Source organism: Pongo abelii, chromosome 9 (genome assembly GCF_028885655.2).
Source record: "Pongo abelii isolate AG06213 chromosome 9, NHGRI_mPonAbe1-v2.0_pri, whole genome shotgun sequence".
Taxonomy (NCBI): domain Eukaryota; kingdom Metazoa; phylum Chordata; class Mammalia; order Primates; family Hominidae; genus Pongo; species Pongo abelii.
Window position 1 is genome coordinate 8,122,777 of NC_071994.2, and position 22,283 is coordinate 8,145,059.

General features: G+C 50.2%; 1 protein-coding gene across 3 annotated transcripts; it reads right to left on the reverse strand.

Annotated features, from left to right (window-relative positions):
* Positions 1-22,135, reverse strand: BBS1 (Bardet-Biedl syndrome 1). Of its 3 annotated transcripts, XR_010141676.1 has the most exons (18): positions 21,381-22,135; positions 20,999-21,075; positions 20,849-20,883; positions 17,438-17,710; positions 16,529-16,575; positions 16,383-16,421; positions 16,181-16,253; positions 12,261-12,392; positions 10,634-10,740; positions 8,475-8,595; positions 8,169-8,327; positions 5,774-5,843; positions 5,159-5,317; positions 3,730-3,863; positions 2,659-2,793; positions 1,865-1,951; positions 1,404-1,655; positions 6-1,310 (listed from the first exon to the last, which is right to left on the reverse strand). XR_010141676.1 is itself a non-coding variant. In NM_001133807.3 (17 exon segments), coding segments are annotated over 17 exon segments (1,782 nt in total). In that variant the 5' UTR covers positions 21,428-21,445; the 3' UTR covers positions 1-1,568.
* Between the last annotated feature and the right edge of the window lie 148 nt (positions 22,136-22,283).

A 22,283-nucleotide genomic window follows, 5' to 3' on the forward strand; every position in this document is an offset into this window, starting at 1 on the left:
GAAAGTACAAGGAAGGTAATTTAATTATAGTCCAACTCTTGGCTCCGCAGTTAATAACTTTCACATAGTAATAGAAATAGTAATCCGAGTATTTTTTAACCTAATAACTAGGGATGGGGGAGGGGTGCTGACAAAAGAGAGCTAAAGCCTCATGTATGACAATAGGGAGTCAACGGGTAATGTCTAAGATTGATATATCAAGCAAGAGTCATATAAGCACATTTAAAAAATAGCTGAATGAACTGGAAGTGACTGCTGGGTAGGGGAGCAGTACTAGAGAATGGGAGAGACTGTTTTCTTGTTACAAACTGTGTAATTCCACATTAGTAAGTGGGTACATGTTTTTAAATAAGTATGTTTTAGAAAGACACCAATTCTCCTTGTCCTTAATGTTCACAATTTCTCTCTAGTGTGTGCACTGGGCACCCTGCACCGTTTCTTGCTTCATGTTGCTTTATGAACACTTACTGTCCACATGGTGCGGTTCATGTGTTTCTTAGTGGTAGGTACATAGTATTACATTATATAAATTTACATCAGGTGCTGGGCATATGTCTCCCATTTCATCCTCAGAAATAGCTATGACGAGAAAGGCCCCGCCTTTCCTGCTAATTCTCACGATGTGGCCACTGCCCTGGGAACTTCCCACCCCACATGACTGATTTGGGCTCCAGGACATAGAAGGGCATCTATATGGGCAGTTCTGGACTTCTGCCTCCCGTGGCACTTCCCCGGAGCCCCAGAAACGCCTCTCCTGGTGCGCCTGGCCCTGGCTCTGCTCTGTCGCACTCTGCCTTCCTCTCCTGGGCTTGCTTTCTGGGCATGAGCATCCCTGTCAGGAGCAGCTGCTGTGTGATCTTTAGGAGCTCTAGTGGGGCTGGAGCCACCAGCTCCCTGCGGGGCACCCTCTGCCTCCTGCACCCCCTTCTCCCTGAACAACCTTTGTGTGGCATCGTAGGCCTAAGACTGGCTAAGTCTAAGATTTCAGAGAAGTTTCCTGGGGAGAGGAGGGCTATTCCCTGGGTTTGCTCAGCTGACAAGGAGAGAGGAGAGCACGTATTTTGCCTGCAAGCTGAGTGGGCTGCAGCCCAGCCTCCGGAACTCCAGGAAGCAACAGGAATTCTTCTCACCCAAGAAGAGCTTGTGATTTCCCTGGCCAGGACCAGCCCAATTCTGGCCTTGGCCTGCAGCAGGAGATGAGTGATGCGCATGAGGGACGTGGCAGTGGAGAAAGGCTGGGCCTGTCCTGCTCAGCTCACTTTGACCGCTTCGGAGCTTTGATCCGAGCCTGGTACAGTTTCTGGAAAAGGCTGGGGAGGGGAAGGCGTAGTAGGACTTCAGTGGGACCATGCTTGGTTGGTGCTGTGGGAGGAGGAGTTGAGCCGCTCTAGGTACTCACTAACCTGCTACTATAGGCCCAACAGTGGGGGTGGTGAGGAAGGGGGTGCTTAAGAGAGGGGAGACGAGCTGCCGCCCCAGCACACTGCTGCATGAGTGGGCCTGGGGCCACTGAACCTGCCCAGTTCTCCCTGGCTGATTGCGCAGGGGCTTTCACAGCAGCCCAGGGCTCAGGCGGCCGCCAGCCCCTCGTTCCCAGGCATGTTGACGTGGGCGCTCAGCAGGGGTGCACTTTGGCCTTCTCGAAGCACCAGCACCTATGGAGGAGTGGCCATGGCAGCAGGGGGCATGCACCCCTGACCCCTTGCCTGGTCTGCGCTGACCCTAATGACAGGCCACAGGGCTCCGCTATGCAGATACCCCCACCCCCACCCAGGAGCCCCCCCAAGGTCTTTGTTGGCACTCACCCTTACTGTCCTCCCCAGGGTCCTGCTCACCTTCCATGTGGTACAAGTGTGGGGCCTACCTTGATGATATCTGAGATGCCCTTGTTACTGAGACTCTCCACAAAGGTCTCCAGGGGGTAGTTGAGCCCTGGCACCAGCAAGGGTACCTAAGTTTGGGGACAAAGAAGTAAGGAAACCAGCCCTCGTGCCAGTGTTTGGCATATTACAGTGCATTCAGGCCTGCAGTCTCTGCTGAGCCTCAGCACCCCTACAGGGTGGGCAGGACAACCGCTGGGTGGAGGAGGATGCAGGTGTGGTGGGGAAGTGAATGGCCCCGGGCCACATGGTGAGTGATGAAACCTAGACCTCTGGACTCCCACCAAGTCCGGGGCTGTTTATTGCATATTCCAGCCTTTCGCAGTTTCTGGTCCTCCCAACTTGGGGTCAGACCTGGGCCCTGGGGGAAAACCAGGCCCTTCACTCTGTGGGCGATGCTCTTTGAGGCACAGAGGCTCCTGTTCCTGTTGCGGGAGTAGCTGGGCAGCAGGGTGGGCTCTGGGGTCCCCCAGACCCCAAAAGGCTTCTGGGAGGTGTAGGTGGGGTTCAGGCTCTAGCAGTTTCCCCAGCACCTTCTGTATGGCTCATGTATGGCAGCCTCACAGGCTGCAAGAAAAGCAGCAGAGGCGGGGCTTGGGGCTCCCTCCAGAGGCCCCTAGTGGGGGCCTTGGCCTGGTCTGTGATGGGAGAGTAGGTCTGCTGGCCACCTGGCAGCCACCGCAGCTCTGACCCTGACCTGGCGGGGTTCTGTGGGCATCTCATCAGGCCCCTGCCCTGGCCTTTTCCACTCCATATCTAACTGAGGAGCATCCAGTACCTTGAAGAAGGCCCGGGGCAGGGAATAGAGCGCCTCGTTGTACAGGAAGCAGACCAGCAGCCCCAGGACAGGACGGGTTGTTGAGGTGTTCTGCAGGTGAAGTGTGAGCTTAAAGGTGGGGCCAAGGCCCTGAACCTATGGAGGGGGTGGGTGGAGAAAGCCCTCAGGACCTGGCGGCCTTGGGCACGGAGTACAGTGTGCTCTGCCTGCCTTCCACCAATGCCCTCATGTTCCCTCCTCCTACTCAATCTGCCTCCCAGCAGACACAGAAGACCAGAAGGGGCAGAGGGATCAGAAGAGGCCAGAGAGGGCAAAAGCCTGAGGGAGGCCAGGCAGCAAGTCAGAGGCAGAGCTGGCCTGGGACTGCAGGCCCCGACTCTCACTTTAGCCCCTCACCCCCACCCCCTGCCTGTTCCACCTCCCACTCTCATCCTAGGGTAGCCTTGATCAGTTCTTTTTCTCTTGCTTCACCGGAGTTGCCTTGTAGCCTCTTCCTCCTCTGCATCTATCCACTCTTTAGGAAAACTCAGAACCTGATTGGGTCAGATACCACACCTCAGGGACGCATTTAGAGCTGGTCGGAGCCCTGCTGACCCTAAGCTCATTTGCGTCTGAGCCTTGCAGGGTTCCTCCTTTTGCCCGTGCTGGTCTCGGTGCTTGCGGGTGAGGCCGGTATGGCCCCTTCCCTGTACCCAGAAGTCCTAACACGTTGGGCTGCCCACGGTTACCAAAGTGACAGCCTTCTTCCCTGTACCATAGCTGTAAGGCTCCCTTCAGGTTCTTGGGAAGAAATGTCCCAATATGACTACTCTGGGGGCCTATCTGAGCTGGAGAGTGTCCCACGGCATGGCCAGCCGAGGGGAGAGGTGGCACAGGAGGGTGGGAAGGTGAGGGCTGCTCTCACAAAGGAGGACATGAGACTTGGTACCCAGGTCTGCGGGAAGGTGATGGGGAGCACAAGCTGAGTTGGCTTGGAATTGGCTCTGGGGCTTAGCTGTGTGGCAGAGGGGTTCCTGCGCATCCTGGCCTCTGCCCCTCTGGCCCTGACTCTGCCCTCACCCAGATGCTCACCACAGCGTGCAGCTTGAGTGGCTCTCGGGCTGTCGCGGACACGGGGCTCAGGCTGGACTCGAGGGCCTGCAGGTAGGTGCGGGCAGCACGTAGGCGCAGCAGGTATAGGTCTGTCTGGAAGGCCCGGTGCATGGCTGTGGAGAAGGGTCCCAGAGGCTGACGGTGGAAGTGGGGGGTGGCAGGGAGGAGGCAGCAATGGGGCACTCCTGCTCAGGTTGGTGTGGGGAGGGTGCAAGAGGAGGGTGCTGCGGGAGGAGTCTGCAGGAGCTGGGGAGGAGGGAAACAGCCCAGCCTTCTGGCAAAACTCAACGCCGTGGCCTCGCCCTGCCTCTTCTCACTCTCTTACCACCTCCCTGCCCGCACTATCTAGCTCCTTCACTGGCTCCTCTGTCCGGCCCTAGAGGCTGGTGTTCTCCTGAGTCTGGTCCATGGTCCTCTTCTCATCCTCTGTGTGCTCCAAAAGCTCTTTGCAGAAACTCCTTCTACACCTGATCACGAAGTTGGCCCCAGGTAGACTGAGTTCCTAAGGTAGGGACTATTCTTTATTCTTTTTTTTTTTTTTTTTTTTGGAGACAGAGTCTCGCTCTGTCACCCAGGCTGGAGTGCAGTGGCACGATCTTGGCTCACTGCAACCTCTGCCTCCTGGGTTTAAGCGATTCTTCTGCCTCAGCCTCCCAAGTAGCTGGGACTACAGGCGCATGCCAACACGCCTGGCTAATTTTTGTATTTTTAGTAGAGACAGGGTTTCACCATATTGGCCAAGCTGGTCTTGAACTCCTGACCTCATGATCTGCCCATCTCGGCCTCCCAAAGTGGCGGGATTACAGGCATCAGCCACCGCACCTGGCCCAAGGTAGGGACTATTCTAATTAAAGGCACCTGGCACAAGGCCTGGTGTAATCATAGGTACTGAATGAATGAATGAATGAACGATGAATGAATGAACAAATAAATAAATGGGCAGGAAAAACTGGACAAGAAGACACTGGTCAAATTCTACTTTTCTCTTTCTCTCTCTTTTTTTTGAGAAAGAAGTATCATTATGTTACCCAGGTAGGTCTTGAACTCCTCGGCTCATGCTGTCCTCCCATCTCTGCCTCTCTAAGTGTTGGGATTACAGGCGTGACCCACTATGCCCAGTCAAAATTCTGCTTTCCTCACGAGAATTCCTGCGTTTGGAAGTGACTGCTCCCTTCCCTGAATTCTAAGGGCTCTTGCTGTCACCCAAAGCACCTTCCAGCCTGAGGAACAGTGATTTGCAGGCAACGTGTACCTCCTAGGCTGTCCCTGGATTTGCAGAGGTGAGTGGCCTACCTAGCTGGCCGAGATCTCCTCCCAGTGCATAGGGAGGCTGGGCAGCATTCCCCCAGCTTTGCTGTGTAGGAGCAATGGAGGAGGAAGAAGGGAAAGGACCCAGTCTGAGGCTCACCGGTGCCAGCCTCCCGCTCTCGCAGTGTCTGATCCACGTAAAGCCGGGTCTTTCGGGGCACATTGAGTTTCATGGCCTGGGCTGGTGGGGGACCCACCTCACTTCCTCCCTCTACAAACACTGCTGTACGCTTCAGGATCTTGATGATCAGGCCACCACCTAGGGAAGTGGACAGTGGAAATGGATTTGTCCTCCCCAGTTCTACTCACATTCCCATTCTTTCTTCCCCAAACAATCTGCCTCCTATAGAGTTGCTTCTGTACACATCTGTTTTCCAGATAAGACTGTTTCTGGAAGTAACAAAGTGCATCTTAATAGTCTCCCATCATTAATTCATTAATCCACTTAGCAGTTATTTGTGGAGTACTGTGATGTTGCTGGCATTGTGGCAGGCACTGGGGATGCTGGGTGAACTAGAAAGATCGAATCCAGCCCAGGACCCAGCCCCTGGGCTGTTCCAGTGGAGGCCTAGCTCCAGAAGGACACATCTGTAGGCCTTGCTTTCCACACCCAGGTCCACCCATGCTTCATTCCCACCTCCTCCTCTTTCCCCAGAAGCAGGCCTGTCCCTTCACTCCCGACTTCAAAGCCCTTGCCAGGTCTGACTCCACTCACCTCGAGTGGTCATGATGAGGGTGTTGTCCTCCCGCCCATAGCGGCCAAAGCAAAGGCTGGTCACTGCATCCTATGTGGAGACGTCAGAGTTTAGTTGGGGAAATATCTTGGAGAGGAAAGCAAGACAGGGGATGGGTAGCGGAGGCCCCAGATATAATAGGTGAGAAGTGATACAGACAGGCCTGGGGAATCGCTGCTGCTGAAATATTTCCTATATTTCTCATCTCCCCTCCAATCTCACTACCTCAGTTCCAGACCAAATATCACTGGCCCTAACTTTTGGGGTCAACCTCCTAATAGGTCTCTCAGACTTGTCTTTCAGGTCTTTCTCGCCAGTCTGTCCTTCACAATGCTGCCTTTGCTACCTTTCAAAAACACAAATATGTCTGGTCTCTGATAGAAAACCTCCAATGGCTTTTGTTCTCTTTCTTAGGACACTGAAGGCCTTCCACATTTGACTCCAACCCACCTTTTCTGTCAGTTCTCTCCTCTTTACCCTTCTTTCAACGAGCATACCACCGGCCCTCCCAGCACCTATGGCCCAAGCCAGTTGTTTGCAAATTTTATACTGTGACACAGGACAATTTACACACACATGGGCGCACACATGCACATACACAGTTTCACTTGTGACATACTTTTTTTTTGAGATGGAGTCTCACTTCATCGCCCAGGCTGGAGTGCAGTGGCGCAATCTCCAGCTCACTGCAACCTCCACCTCCTGGGTTCAAGTGATTCTGCCTCAGCTTCCCAGTAGATGCGATTATAGGCATGCACAGCCATGCTTGGCTAATTTTTCTATTTGTATTTGTAACTATTTATTTATTTTTGTTGTTTTTTTTGTTTTGAGACAGTCTTGCTCTGTGGCCCAGGCTGGAGTGTGGTGGCGCGATCTCAGTTTACTGCAACCTTTGCCTCCCAGGTTCAAGTGATTCTCCTGCCTCAGCCTCCCAAGTAGCTGGGATTACAGGCGTGTGCCATCACACCCGGTTTTTTTTTTGTTTTTTTTGAGATGGAGTCTCGCTCTGTCACCCAGGCTGGAGTGTAGTGGTGCAATCTCGGCTCAATGCAAGCTCCGCCTCCCGGGTTCACGCCATTCTCCTGCCTCAGTCACCTGAGTAGCTGGGACTACAGGCACCTGCCACCATGCCCGGCTAATTTTTTGTATTTTTAGTAGAGACGGGGTTTCACCGTGTTAGCCAGGACGGTCTCAATCTCCTGACCTTGTGATCCACCTGCCTCGGCCTCCCAAAGTGCTGGGATTACAGGCATGAGCCACCACACCCGGCCCGTACCCGGCTAATTTGTTTATTTTTAGTAGAGATGGGGTTTCACCATGTCGGCCAGGCTGTTCTAGAACTGTGATCGCCTGCCTCGGCCTTCCAAAGTGCTGGGATTACAGGTGTGAGCCAATGTGCCTGGCCCTCACTTGTGACATACTTTGAATTTACTATTCTATTTTTTAAAATGTTGCTGGTTGTGATCTACGAAACTGAATTAATGATTCACAACTTAGAGTCTGAAAACCTCTGGTCCAAACTCATCAAATGACCTGGGTTCCTTAATCAAGAGCCTTCATACTTCTCAGGCTTTGTGCATGCTATTCTCTGTGCAGAATGTTCTTCCTCCATTTGTCCACCTGACAAACTGTTCTGAGGCCCAGGTGAACTGTCACTTGTTCTGTGAAGTGTCCCATGGAGTCCATCCCCCTTTATCTCACCCCCCTACCCTTGTCACTCAGCCCCCTCTGCGCTTTTTAGCACTTTGCTCTGCTTCAGTCGGCCCTGCTTTTAAATTTGCTGTGTCTCTGGCTGGCTGTTACCTTAGACTGTAAGCCTCCTGAAAACAAGGACTTAGTCATCATTTTACCCCACCCCCCCACCAGTATGGTGACTTGTACATATGAGGTGTACACCAATGAGGTGACTTGTACGTATGAGGTGTACACCAATAAGGTGACTTGTACATATGAGGTGCTCAACACATTTTTTTTTTTTTAAGATGGTATCTCGCTCTGTTGTCCAGGCTGGAGTGCCGTGGTGTGATCTCGGCTCACTGCAACTTCTGCCTCCCAGGTTCAAGCGATTCTCCTACTTCAACCTCCTGAGTAGCTGGGATTACAGGTACGCGCCACCATGCTCGGCTAATTTTTGTATTTTTATTAGCAAGGGGGTTATGTCATGTTGGCCAGGCTGGTTTTGAACTCCTTACCTCAGGTGATCTGCCCACCTTGGCCTCCCAAAGTGCTGGGATTACAGGCGTGAGCCACTGCGCCTGGCCTCAACAAATGTTTTTGAAATGCATCAACGTGTGGTCGGAAGAGGCAGCTAAGAAGCCCCAGAGGTGAGACCAGGGCGAGGAGGAGTGAGCGGCAGATGCCAGAGATGGGGCTCACCGGGGTGTGGATGATGTTGAGCAGGGCCTTGTCGCGATAAATGCGGACCTCTCCATTGGCCAGTGCAGCCATGACGGCCTGCAGGCCCCGGGAGTGCTGCTCCAGGAGGTTCATGGTCAGGATGGCTGCAGGCATCTGCACTGTCCACAGCTTCTTCCCCTGGCAGGGAACAGCCAGTGTCTGTGGAGGGCTCAGGACTTACAGTGGAAAGAAGGGTTTCTGGGGTAGGGAAGCCAGAGGGCTCTCTTGCCAAGTGGGGGCTAGGGACATAGGCATGGAGGGGCTGCTGCTTGCTGGGGGCCGCACCTTGTGGGTGAAGCCATGCAGGCTGTCTTGGGTGCTGCCCACTACTAGGACCTTGTGTACCCAGATAAGTCCCACAGGCTGGGCGGTCAGCTCGATGCAGTACTTGGGGTTCTTGGAGTCTCTGTGGAATAAATGACACACTGTCTGGCCCCAGAGAAATCCTCTCCACTTCTATGGCTGACCCTCCTCTGTCTAAACCCCATGGACTCACCTGGGAGGAACACTGGCCCCAAAGCAGATGACCCTGGGATTATTTCCACTTCTGCCACCCTAGTAAATGTGTGGCCTTGGAAAACATCAAGTGTGTCTTCCGCCCACCTTCACTATGGTGTCTTGTCTTCCGCCCACCTTCACTATGGTGGCTTGTATGATCATCTGGCATTTAACAGAGTTTTCAGTGAGTTTATCTTTGGCTGGACTAGCCAGGACAAGTGGACTTAGGCATCTTATTATGAGAAAAGGATGAAGAGCTTTGCCCTTTGTCAATGCAGTTTTTAGTTTACTGGCCTCTCAATTTTAGTTTCCCTTTCCAGAAAGTACAGGTAGTTCCTCCCTATTCGAGGAGCACACGCCAATGTCTTTCCCGCTTTGAGTTAGCTTACAACACTCTTCCCCACTTTCTCAACAACTGGTTCCTTCTTAACTTTCAAGCCATCTCCACAGAGAGGTGTTCCTGATCACCATTACCCGTTATTTTTCCCCATTGAGCTTGTATTTTTTCTCCATAGCACTCATCCAATTTGTAGTAATATCTTGGTTTCTTTACTTTAATATATGTCTTCGCCATGAGGACAGGGACCATATTTATCTTGTTCATCAATATATCCCTAATACCACACAATGCATAATGCATAGTAGGTGCTCAATAAATATTTATTGAATTAAAAAAATGCATGTTAGGCCGGGTGTGGTGGCTTATGACTGTAATCCCGGCACTTTGGGAGGCCGAGGCGGGTGGATCACAAGGTCAGGCGTTCGAGACCAGCCTGGCCAATATGGTGAAACCCCGTCTCTACTAAAAATACAAAAATTAGCTGGGTGTGGTGATGCACACCTGTAGTCCCAGCTACTTGGGAGGCTGAGGCAGGAGAATAGCTTGAACCCAGGAGGCAGAGGTTGCAGTGAGCCGAGATCATGCCACTGCACTCCAGCCTGGGTGACAGAGTGAGACTGTCTCACAAAAAAAAAAAAAAAAAAAAAAAAAAAAGCATGTTATATGGAATATTAAACTAATGCATAAACAAATGTCATGTCATGTACCCTGGAAAGTAACAAATATGGGAAATTTTTTTTTATTTCTTCCCATCTGTTTTCTTTTCTTTTTTTTTTGAGACAGAGTCTCGCTCTGTGCCCAGGCTGGAATGCAGTGGCGCAATCTTGGCTCACTGCAAGCTCCACCTCCTGGGTTCACGCCATTCTCCTGCCTCAGCCTCCCGAGTAGCTGGGACTACAGGCACCTGCCACCATGCCCGGCTAATTTTTTGTATTTTTAGTAGAGACGGAGTTTCATTGTGTTAGCCAGGATGGTCTCGATCTCCTGACCTCATGATCCACCCGCCTCGGCCTCCCAAAGTGTTGGGATTACAGGTGTGAGGCAATGCACCTAGCATCCCCCCGCTTTTTTTTTTTTTTGAGACGGAGTCTTGTTCTGTTACCCAGGCTGGAGTGCAGTGGTGTGATCTTGGCTCACTGCAACCTCCGCCTCCTGGGTTCAAGCGATTCTCCTACCTTAGCCTCCTGAGTAGCTGGGGCTAGAGGCATGCGCCACCACGCCCAGCTAATTTTGTATTTTTAGTAGAGATGGGGTTTCACCATGTTGGCCAGGCTGGTCTTGAACTCCTGACCTCAGGTGATCCACTTGCTTTGGCTTCCCAAAGTGCTGGGATTACAGGCATGAGCCACCGCGCCCAGCCTGTCCTCTCATTTCTGATCACTCCTGTACTATAGCCACCCAGCCTAGTCTCTCACTGTGCCAGCCCCTATCTCACAAGCCTCCAGGTATCCTCCCCTGTGTTTGTGGGCTCAGCTCCTTTATGAAGTTCTCAGCTCTTTGCATTTCCAAATTCCAGCCTTAAAGCCCACTCTCATCTTGCAAGCCTCTGAAGCCACCAGCTTTCTGAGATGTTCCTCCCGGCCCCGGAGACCACAGATGTGGCTACCTTCTCAGAATATAGATGTTTCCATTGCGGCAGGCTGCAGCAAGCCGGAACTCAACATCAAACTGGCCGGAAACCTCTAGGAAGACGGGGACGCTGGGAAGACTCATCTGCAAAGAAGAGGCGCAAACATTCCAATTTCTCTGGAGCCCCCGTTCCTCCCTGCCCTGTCAGTAACTCCTCTGAGTGAGTGCCTGGTCTAAAGTCCCAATCTCCTCACTTACACCCAGTTTAAACTCATACAGTTTTTCAGGAGGGAAACTTGGGGCAACATTTAGCAAAAGCCTTTTAGTCTGTGCCTTTTGACTAAACGATGCCACTTCTAGGACTGCATCCTAAGGATGTACTTAAACAACCATGCAGCTGGGTGTGGTGGCCCACGCCTGTAATCCCAGCACTTTGAGAGGCTGAGGCGGATGGATCGCTTGAGCTCAGGAGTTCGAGACCAGCCTGTCCAACATGGCAAAACTTTGTCTCTACCAAAAGTACAAAACTTAGCTGGGCGTGGTGGTCCCACAGATGAGAAGATGAGGTGAGAGGACTGCTTGAGCCCAGGTGGCATAGGTTGCAGTAAGCTGAGATTGTACCACTGCACTTCAGCCTGGGCGAGAGCAAGACTGTCTCAAAAACAAACAAACAAGCATGCAAGGATATTTGGGTAAAAAGGTCTATGGCATTGGTATTAATAGCAAAAAATGAAAAACAGTTTAAATGTACAATAGGTGGCACGGTAAATAAATTATGGTACCTCAATATGATGGATATTGCGTGGTCTTTAAAAAGGCCGATGTGGGGTCAGGCACGGTGGCTCACGCCTGTAATCCCAGCACTTTGGGAGGCTGAGATGCAGAGATCACTTGAAGTAAGGAATTTGAGACCAGCCTGGCCAACATGGTGATACCCCATCTCTACTAAAAATACAAAAATTAGCCGGGCGTGGTGGTACATGCCTGCAAGTCCCAGCTACTCAGGTGGCTGAAGCATGAGAATTGCTTGAACTCGGGAGGTGGAAGCTGCAATGAGCTGAGATAGAGCCACTATACTCCAGCCTGGGTGACACAGCAAGATTCTGCCTCAAAAACAAAAAATAAAACAAAAGAAAACAAAAGGCTGACATGGTTTTATAGATATAGAAAGACACTGATGATATACTGCTACATGAAAAGAACAGGTTACATGATCCTCCTGTTTTTATTTATTTATTTACTTATTGTTTTTAGAGACAGGGTCTTACTCTGTCACCCAGGCTGGAGTGCAGTGCCACAATCATAGCTCACTGCAGCCTCAAACTCTTGGGCTCAAGCCATCCTCCTGCCTCGGCCTCCCAAAGCACTAGGGTTAGAGGCATGGGCCACCACACCCAGCGAATCCTGTTTTTATAAAGAGAAATATTTACATAAAGTTATATATCTATGTCTAAATATGAAAATGTCTAGAAAGACCTATACCTCAACTTTAACAGTATATATCCATGGGTGGTAGGATTTTTGGATATATATCTTTTTTTATGCTTATCTAGTTTCTAATTTTTCTACAAGGAACATATATATTACCCAGAACTAACTGTGGAGCATGGGGAGAGAATGCAGCCTGGGCCTCCAGTGTGCCCAGGGCCAGACCTGACACTGACCTTGGCTAAAATGGTGAAGGCTTCGGGGTCAAGGACCAGGAGCTCCTTGTTCTCGGTGCCCAGCACCAGGCAAGACACAGCATCCTCGTCAGCCAGGTTCTTCTTCAAGGTGGTCATGGTGGTGATGACTGTCTACAGAAGGACTCCAGGGGTCACCCAGGGAACCTCCACACACCACCCCCAAGATACTCCCAGAATGCCACACGAGGGAAGAAAGAGGGCAAATGAGGATGAGGAGGAAATATCAGAGATGTGACAGAAGATTTAAGTACAAAGGTGTTTATTGCAACAAATCTAACTTTCTAACAAAAGAGGATTGTCTAAGTCAATTATGAGCTATCTATATGATCAAAAACTATGCAGTCTTTTTTTTTTTTTTTTTTCTTGAGACAGGGTCTCACTCTGTTGCCCAGGCAGGAGTGCAGTGGTACAATCTCGGCTCACTGCAACCTCTGCCTCGCAGGTTCAAGCAATTCTCCTGCCTCAGCCTCCCAACAAGCTGGGATTATAGGCACACGCCACCATGCCCAGCTACTTTTTGTATTTTTAGTTTCACCACGTTGCCCAGGTTGGTCTTGAACTCCTGACCTTGTGATCCACCTGCCTCAGCCCCCTAAAGTGCTGGGATTACATGCATGAGCCACCATGCCCAGCTGCAGTCATTTCTTAAAAGTCATATTTTAAAAGAATATTTGGGCCAGGCTCAGCGGATCATGCCTGTAATCCCAGCACTTTTGGGGACCAAGGCAGGTGGACTGCATGAGCCCAGGAGTCCAAGACCAGCTTGGGCAGCAAAGTGAGACCCCATCTCTACAAAAAATAAAAATAAAAAATCAGCCAGGTGTGATGGCGTGCACCTGTAGTCCCAGGTACTCAGGAGGCTGAGGCAGGAGGATCCCTTGAGCCCAGGAGTTTGATGCTCCAGTGAGCTATGATCCTGCCACTGCATTCCAGCCTGACTGACAGAGTAAGACCCTGTCTTAAAAAAAAAAAGAAAAGGGCTGGGCGTGGTGGCTTACACCTGTAAGCCCAGCACTCTGGGAGGCTGAAGTGGTCAGAAGTTCAAGACCAGCCTGGCCAACATGGTGAAACCCTGTCTCAGCCGGGTGCGGTGGCTCACCCCTGTAATCCCAGCACTTTGGGAAGCCAAGTCTGGTGGACCACCTGAGGTCTGGAGCTCAAGACCAGCCTGGCCAAAATGGTGAAACCCCGTCTCTACCAAAAAATATGAAAATTAGCCAGGCATGGTGGCATGCACCTGTAATCCCAGCTACCCAGGAGGCTGAGGCAGGAGAATCGCTGAAACCCGGGAGGCGGAGGCTGCAGTGAGCCAAGATTGCACCACTGCACTCCAGCCTGGGTGACAGAGCAAGACTCCGTCTCAAAGAAAGAAAAGAAAAAAAAAAAGAAACCTCATCTCTACAGAAATACAAACATTAGCCAGGCATGATGGCAGGTGCCTATAATCCCAGCTACTTGTGAGGCTGAGGCAGGAGAATTGCTTGGACCTGGGAAATGGAGGTTGCAGTGAGCTGAGATCGTGCCATTGCACTCCAGCCTGGGTGACAGAGTGAGACTCCATTTCAAAAATAAAGAAAAGAAAAGGCCGGGTGCGGTGGCTCACGCCTGTAATCCCAGCACTTTGGGAGGCAGAGGTGGGTGGATCACATGAGGTTGGGAGTTCGAGACCAGCCTGACCAACAGGGAGAAACCCTATCTCTACTAAAAATACAAAATTAGCCAGGTGTGGTGGCGCATCCCTGTAATCCCATCTACTCAGGAGGCTGCGGCAGGAGAATCGCTTGAACCCGGGAGGCGGAGGTTGAGATGAGCTGAGATTGCGCCATTGCACTCCAGCCTGGGCAACAAGAGCAAAACTCCATCTCAAAGAAAAAAAAAAAAAGAAAAAAAAAGTTACGTTAGTATAATCCTAGTTTTAAAAATATGTGAATATAGGCCAAATAAGGTGGCTTATGCCTGTAATCCCAGCACTTTGGGAGGCCCAGGTGGGAGGATCACTTTAGATCAGGAGTTTGAGACCAGTCTGGGCAACATGGTGAGTTTCCATCTCTTAAAAAAAAAAAAAAATAAATAAAATAAGATGGGCATGGTGGCTCACACCTGTAATCCCAGCATTTTGGGAGGCTGAGGCAGGTGGATCACGAGGTCAAGAGATCGAGACCATCCTGGCCAACATGGTGAAACGCCATCTCTACTAAAAATACAAAAATTAGTTGGGTGTGGTGGCGTGCGCCTGTAGTCTCAGCTACTTGGGAGGCTGAGGCAGGAGAATAGCTTGAACCCAGGTGGAGGTTGCAGTGAGCTGAGATCACACCACTGCACTCCAGCCTGGCGACAGAGCCAGACTCTGTCTCCAAAAAAAAAAAAAAGGACAAAAATTTCAAAATAAAAAATACATGAATGCAAAAACATGTGGAAGGCTAAACCCTTAAAGAAACACTAGTTATTGTTAGACAATGATATCACAAGTGATGTTTAATTTCCTCATGATGCCTTTCTATCATTTCTACAGTGGGCACGTTTCTTTTGTAATTATAATTGGAGGGAAAACAAAAAAGATCCCCTTTGTAAGGAATTTCTCCTACAGAAATTAGCAGAAGCAAAATGTTTTTCTTTTTTTTTTTTGTTTTTTGTTTTTTTTTTTTGAGACAGTCTTGCTCTGTCGCCAAGGCTGGAGTGCAGTGGCGCGATCCCGGCTCACTGCAAGCTCCGCCTCCCGGGTTAACGCCATTATCCTGCCTCAGCCTCCTGAGTAGCTGGGACTACAGGCGCCCGCCACCACACCCGGCTAATTTTTTGTATTTTTAGTAGAGACGGAGTTTCACCACGTTAGCCATGATGGTCTCGATCTCCTAACCTCGTGATCTGCCCGCCTCGGCCTCCCAAAATGCTGGGATTACAGGCGTGAGCCACTGCACCCGGCCAAGATGTTTTTCTTTAGATAAAGGTGCTCATTGTGTGACTGTCATCAAGACTGAAAAAGACAGCTGGGCAGAGCAGCTCATTCCTGTAATAGCACCACTTTGGGAGGCTGAGGTGGGAGGACTGCTTGAGCTCAGGAGTTCGAGACTAGCCTGGGAAACATAGTGAGACTCCATCTCTACAAAAAATAAAAATGAAAAAATTAGCTGGGCATGGTGGCATGCACTTGTAGTCCCAACTACTCAGGAGGTTGAAGGGGGAGGATCACTTGAACCCAGTAGTTTGAGGCTGTAGTGAGCCACAATCACAACACTGCACTCCAGCCTGGGTGACGGAGGAAGACCCAGCTCCCTACCCTTCCCCAAAAACGATTAAAAAAGAGGAATGATTTTCAGTGCCTAATGGAAGGAGAAAGCTTACAAAAATGTGGACAGATCTTAGTGGTAACTATTCCCATCCCAAATGTTAATGATAACTCAAAAATGTGAGTGGTTGGCCTGGCACGTTGGCTCACACCTGTAATCTGAGCACTTTGGGAGGCCAGGGTGAGCGGATCACCTGAGGTCAGGAGTTCGAGACCAGCCTGGCCAACATGGTGAAACCCCGTCTCTACTAAAAATACAAAAATTAGCTGGGCGTGTTGGTGCATGCCTGTAATCCCAGCTACTTGGGAGGCTGAGGCAGGAGAATCGCTTGAACCTGGGAAACAGAGGTTGGAGTGAGCTGAGATTGTGCCACTGTACTCCAGCCTGGGTGACAGAGCAAGACTGTCTCAAAAAAAAAAAAAACCTGTCACTACTAACTGGAATGTGGAAGGCACTGCAGTTTTATGACTACACACACATGGCATGGCTGGAAGGGATATAGCAAAGAGATACTGATTGGGTTTGCTTATAGAATTTACCACTGATGTTAAGTGGTCTTTTAAAAAAATGTAAATTTTTTTACAGGGAAATAAAAAGAGAAGGGGGTATTACCTGCCGCTTGATGGAGTTGGACTTGTGTTGGTTTACAAATGCCTCCATTTCAGTTAGCTCCAGCTGCAGAAACCTAGACACACAGAGAACTGGCATCTGCAGGGCCCGGCCTCGCTGCCCTCCTCCATCATTCTGGCACATCCTGGCGGCTGCTTCCTCTCCCTGGAGCCTCCCAAACCCTGGCCCTCCACAGGGCCCTTACCTGAGTGACTGGATGGACAAAGGCTCCTCTGCCGTCTCCCTGCAAGGAAAGGGGCCAGCATGGCAGCCGAGTGGAAGAATGGGGCCCTGGGGCTCAGATGGGATGAAGGAGTGAGAGGGGGGATGAAGGGGAAGGCAGCCTCTCACCGGATGCTCTCCAGCATCTCCTTCAGGGTTAAGGGGTCGATTCGATCCTGTGACAATGTGGGAAGAAGAGAGCCTGTGAGCTCAAGCCAGGCAGGAAACCCAACGCCTACGCCCCCAGACAGCTCCACACTTCTAGGGGTACCTCTTGGTCTCTGCCTCCCTGCCAGCCTACCTCTGCACTGAGCGCCAAGCTCACGCCCTTTATCTGAATCCAGTCTCAGGGCCATGTACATCATCCCTCCCCAAATCGATGCCTCCCCAAATTCCCCTCCTCTCTTGGTGTTTCCAGTCCTCCTTCTTCTCTGATAGGCCCCTACCTTCTTTGGTTTAATCTTCCTCAAATTTGGGCAGGGATGTGGCTAGTGCAGAGGAATTTTCTGGGTTCCACTCTCCAAGAGAACTGGCTCAGTGCCTCTCTGGGAGCCATGCTGAGTAGCCAAGCACAGCACCCTGTCCAGAAGTGCCACCACTAGGCTGGGCACAGTGGTTCATGCCTGTAATCCCAGCACTCTGGGAGGCCGAGGCGGGTAGATCATGTGAGGCCAGGAGTTCAAGACCAGCCTGGCCAACATGGCAAAACCTTGTCTCTACTAAAACATACAAAAAATTAGCCAGGCGTGGTTGCTGGTGCCTGCAATCCCAGCTACTCAGGAGGATGAGACAGAAGAATTGCTTTAACCCGGGAGCCAGAGGCTGCAGTGAAGCAAGATCACGTCATTGCACTCCAGTCTGGGCAACAAGAGTGAAACTCTGTCTCAAAAAAAAAAAAGTGCCATCACTGCTGCTGTCAGAGATGGAATATAGCTGACCTCCTGCCACCAGCCCACCTTCTTCCCAGGAGCCCAGCCCTCCTCACCAGTGGCTGCCATCTTTGCCTTCTGATTCCCAACTCCCATGTTATTTATTTACCTCTTTGGCCTGGTTCCAAAGGTCTTGTTCCAGAGGATTTGGAGGCAATTGGGGCAGGCTGAACTTGAAGTAGGGTCTGAGATTCTTATACACATAGACACAGGGGCCTGAAGCAAGTGCCAGAGCTGGGGTCCGGGGCTCATGTTGCTCCATGAGGAAGGTGGCAGCAGCAGCTGGCAGAGCAGGTAGCGGGCTTTCGGTCATCACCAGTGGTCCTTTGAGCACCTTCAGGCGGGGCTGCTGCCCACCAGGGCCAAGGTCCCCTACCACCAGCTGCAGGGAGAGGATGGCTCATTCTAGGCTCAGGGTCTGAAGACCTCTCCACTGACCCTCTTCTTGCCTTATTGCTGGTGCGCATTCATTCATTCCTGCACCAATAAAGGCTTTGCCCTCAGGCTTTCAAGCTGCCTGACCTTGGGAAAGTTGACTAACCTTTCTGAATCTCAGGTTTCCTGCTTGCAGAATGGTAATACTTTCATGGTATGTGGTGAAAATCAAGTGGGATAATGAGTTACAGAACCTGGTAAGTGCTACTGAGGAATAAGTGGCAGTTGATGTTTTTATTATTCATTCAGCAAACATTTCTTCCATGCCAGGCACTTCTAGAGAGACACTGGGACAGTGGTAGAGGTCAGTGCGGGAGGGGATGGGGACACCCATATCTGGGCTGCTGAAGCCTGGTTTCCAAATGCAGGACAGGATGTGCTCTGTGGACACACAGAGGGGAAACAAGCTCCTTGATCTCTCAGCTTTCCACCCTCCAATCCATCTTCCAAGCTGCTGGAGCTACCACACAAGCCCATTTCCCTGAATGAGGCCTGGAAGGCCTCTCTGATCTAGTTCCCAACTTGTTTCCTATCACCCTTCCTATTGCTGTGCTCCAGCCAGAAAGGGGGTACCTAAGAACGCCTGGATACTGAGCATGCAGTATATGCCAGGGACCACATCAGAAACTGCATGCATCCTTTCATTTAACCCTCTCAATAGTCTTATTATTTTTAAGAGACTGGGTCTTGCTCTGTCACCTAGGCTGGAGTGCAGTGGTGCGATCATGGCTCGCTGCAGCCTCAAACTCCTGGGCTTAAGCAGTCTTCCCACCTTAGCCTCCCAAGCAGCTGGGACTACAGGTGTGCGCCACTGCACCTGGTTTTCACCAATCTTATGAAGCAGGCACAATTAGCCTAATTTCTCAAATGAGGAAGCTGTGTCTTAGAGAAGTTAAGTAAAAGTCATGCTATTAAGTGGTAGAGCTAGGTCTGTCTGAATCCAAAGCCATAGTCTTAACTACTATTTTATGTGGTAGTTATTTTATATGGGCCTCAACTTTCTAACTTCACATTTATTCTTTCCAAATATGCTATGAACTTCTAAGCCTCTGTGCCTCTGCTTGTGCTGTTTCTTCTACCTGAAATGCCTTCCCCATCCTCTCATCCCTGACTTCTTGATAGACTTCATTCATCCTTCAATGCCCAGTTCACACATTACTACCTCCTGGTGCCTCCAGACAGAACCCATTGTTCTCATTGGCGCTCCCATAATGCTTTCTACATGTTCAATTTTAGCATCTACTCACTTCCCCACAAATATTTATCAAGTACCTACTTTGTGCCAGGTACTGGACTAGATGCTGGGACTCAATGGTGAATAAACTAGCCATTAAACATTCTATTATGTGAAGATATTTAACATTTCTTTTTTTTTTTTTTTTTTGAGATGGAGTCTCGCTCTGTCACCCAGGCTGAAGTGCAGTGGCGTGATTTCGGCTCACTGCAACCTCCGCCTTCCAGTTTCAAGCCATTCTCCTGCCTCAGCCTCCCGAGTAGCTGGGATTACAGGCACCTGCCACCACGCCCGGCTGATTTTTATATTTTTAGTACAGACAGGGTTTCACCATGTTGTCCAGGCTGGTCTCAAACTCCTGACCTCGTGATCCACCCGCCTTGGCCTCCTCCTAAAGTGCTGGGATTACAGGCATGAGCCACTGTGCCTGGCTAACATTTTTTATTAGCTGCTGTGTCTGTGGTTTCTCTTCCCTCACTATTGTAAGCCCAGAGCCAAATACAAACTAGGCGTTCAATCAATATCATGGAATAACTGTTGACAGTGTATCTCCTCCTGACCACATGCTGATGCATTTCTGAGTGTAGTGTCTCCACAATGCCTGACACACAGTAGGGACTCACTATACACTTGCTGAATTACTGAATGCATTATGGATAGGAATTTGGGGGCAAAAACCACTGAGTCCTATTGCACTCTCTGTGTGGGGTGGGATTCCAGGACTATCTTCTAGCCACCCACATGATATATCCATTGTGGTGTCGTTGCCCATGGTGAGGGCTGAGCTATGGTAGAAAAAGCACAAAACTTGGAATCAAACAGACCCAGTTACAAATTCAGTAAACTTCACCTCTTTGAAACTATTTTCCCATTCACAAAATGGGAATAAATAAAATCTATGTTTATGTGCCTCCATGGAAGGTCTGGTCCAGAAATGGACACTGAATCCATGTTAACTTCCTTTCTTTTATCCCAATATATTTCTCTACCTTTAAAAAAACTTATGTCTTTTAAAATTTATTTACATTTTTATTTAAAATTAAACATATATATATATATATATATATATATATATATATATTTTTTTTTAAACAAAGTCTCACTCCGTCATCCAGGCTGGAGTGTAGTGGCATGGTCTCGGCTCACTCAACCTCCACCTCCTGGGTTTGACCAATTCTCCTGCCTCAGCCTCCCAAGTAGCTGGGATTACAGGTGCCCACCGCCATGCCCGGCCAATTTTTGTATTTTTAGTAGAGACGGTGTTTCACCATGTTGGACAGGCTGGTCTCGAACGCCTAAGCTCAAGCGATCCACCCACCTCAGCCTCCCAAAGTGCTGGGATTGCTGGCCTTAAAATTAAATTTAAAATTTAACATTTTTACCATGGAACATTTTCATTCACATACAAAAGTAGAGAGACTCATATAATGAGTCCCCATATATCCCATTATCCAGCTTCAAAAATTGACAGCTCATGGCCAATCTTAAAATCTTTTGATAAACATCAAACGTCCAATTCCCTCCTTTTTACTTTCCCTCCAGATTCTAATGCCCACCCCCAACCAAGGGATTTGCCCTTCCAACAAGGAAATCAGGTTAACTAAATTAAGAGGCTTTGTCTTAGTAGAATCCCCAGAAATATTTGATCTGCTTTACTTTCTGCAGTCTATATTATGAAATCAATAAGTTCTCTTCACTTTCCACATAAAAACAAAATTTAACGCTAAATGTGCTTTTTCACAGTATATGTGAATTCCAGAGTATGCTGGGCCTATTTTCAGCCGTCAGGAAATCTCATTTCTGGGTACACCCCCCTACCCTCAACTCTCCTGGCTAGGGTGATATGCTTACCTTGTATTCCCCATCCCCATGTAAATCTGCCAGCGCTGGAAAACAAAAGGGCCAAAACCAGGGTCTCAGAATCCCAGAGGCTTCACTACAGGACCATTGTCTGACTCCCCATCCCACTAGAACCCAGGGTTCCTGGTTCCAGAGACTCACCTAGGCAGGCAGAAAAGGTGTGGATATTGGCCATTGGGTCGTAATGTGCATCCAACCACTTCGAATTGGCCTCATTGCTGGAAGTGGGGGAAAGAGAGTTGGGGAGTGAGTCCCATGGGAGGGGAAAAAAAAACTTTGAGGAAGCTGATACAGGTCACTCTGAACATAAGGTACAGAACGTCTGGGTACAAGTCCAGGCTCCGCCACTGGCTCACCGAGCGACCACCAGACACACGTATGCACATCTTAGGCCTCGGTTTCCCTATCTGACCTCTAAGAGTCCTTCCAGACTGCCCGAGAACAGCAGGAGCCCAAAGCCCGGGGACCAAGGGACCCTCTTTCCACGGGTGGGAAAAGAGGCCTTGAGGAGCCCCGCCTTCACCTCTCAGCTCCGCAGGCGTCGGAATCCGATGAAGACGCAGCGGCCATCTTCGCAGGCGTCGTCCTGGCAACCGGCCCCGCCCCCGCCGCCGCGTAACGCCCAAAAGTTCCCGAGCACGGGGAAGCGCGAGTACAAAGGTTCCGGGCGCCAAGCTTTCCCACCCAGGCTCAGGAGGACGCGCTGGCCACCTTCCTGGGTTGAGAAATCTGTCTCAGCTTATTTATTTTTGCTCCTTCCCAGTCAGAGCCACCTTTCCAGACGTCTGGGTCCTACAATCTCTGGGTCAGCCACAGAGCCCTCTGGCTTCCAGGGTTGGAAAGGAGCCCCTTCTAGCATTTATGAGCAGCAAAAAGAACTCCTCCTGTCTCCATCTTCATGGTTACCCGGTTGAAAAGGACCATGTCCTGCCTTGCTGCCTTACTGTAGAGGTCCGGGCCCAGAGAAACAAAACACGAGGGTTATGGGGCAAATGCAGAGATTCTGAATGAAGTTGAGTTTGTAGGTTCCCAGAACTTTTTTTTTTTTTTTTTTGAGATGGAGACTTGCTCTGTCGCGTGGGCTGGAGTGCAGTGGCGCGATTTCGGCTCACTGCAACCTCCACCTCCCGGGTTCCAGGGATTCTCCTGCCTCAGCCTCCCGAGTAGCTGGGATTACAGGTACGTGCCACCATGCCCAGCTAATATTTTTTAGTAGAGACGAGGTTTCACCATATTGTCCAGGCTGGTCTCGAACTCCTGACCTCGTGATCCGCTCGCCTCGGCCTCCCAAAGTGCTGGGATTACAGGCGTGAGCCACCGCGCCCGGCCCCAGAACATTTAAAAATGCAAGGAATGCCACAAAGGAGAGCTGCAAAAATTGTGCTATGTTCAGCTCTGTGACTGCGTAACCTCATCTAGAGATAAT

What these genes read in the sequence shown, in the direction of transcription:
- BBS1 (XM_054523899.2), bottom strand. Translation starts at nt 17,641, where the DNA reads ATGACCGAAAGCCCGCTACCTGCTCTGCCAGCTGCTGCTGCCACCTTC. An exon ending in TGCATGGCTTCACCCACAAG is followed by an intron (nt 8,328 to 8,474) that starts GTGCGGCCCCCA and finishes GTTCCCTGCCAG; the next exon opens with GGGAAGAAGCTGTGGACAGT. An exon ending in AGAGCGGGAGGCTGGCACCG is followed by an intron (nt 3,864 to 5,158) that starts GTGAGCCTCAGA and finishes CCTTCTCCACAG; the next exon opens with CCATGCACCGGGCCTTCCAG.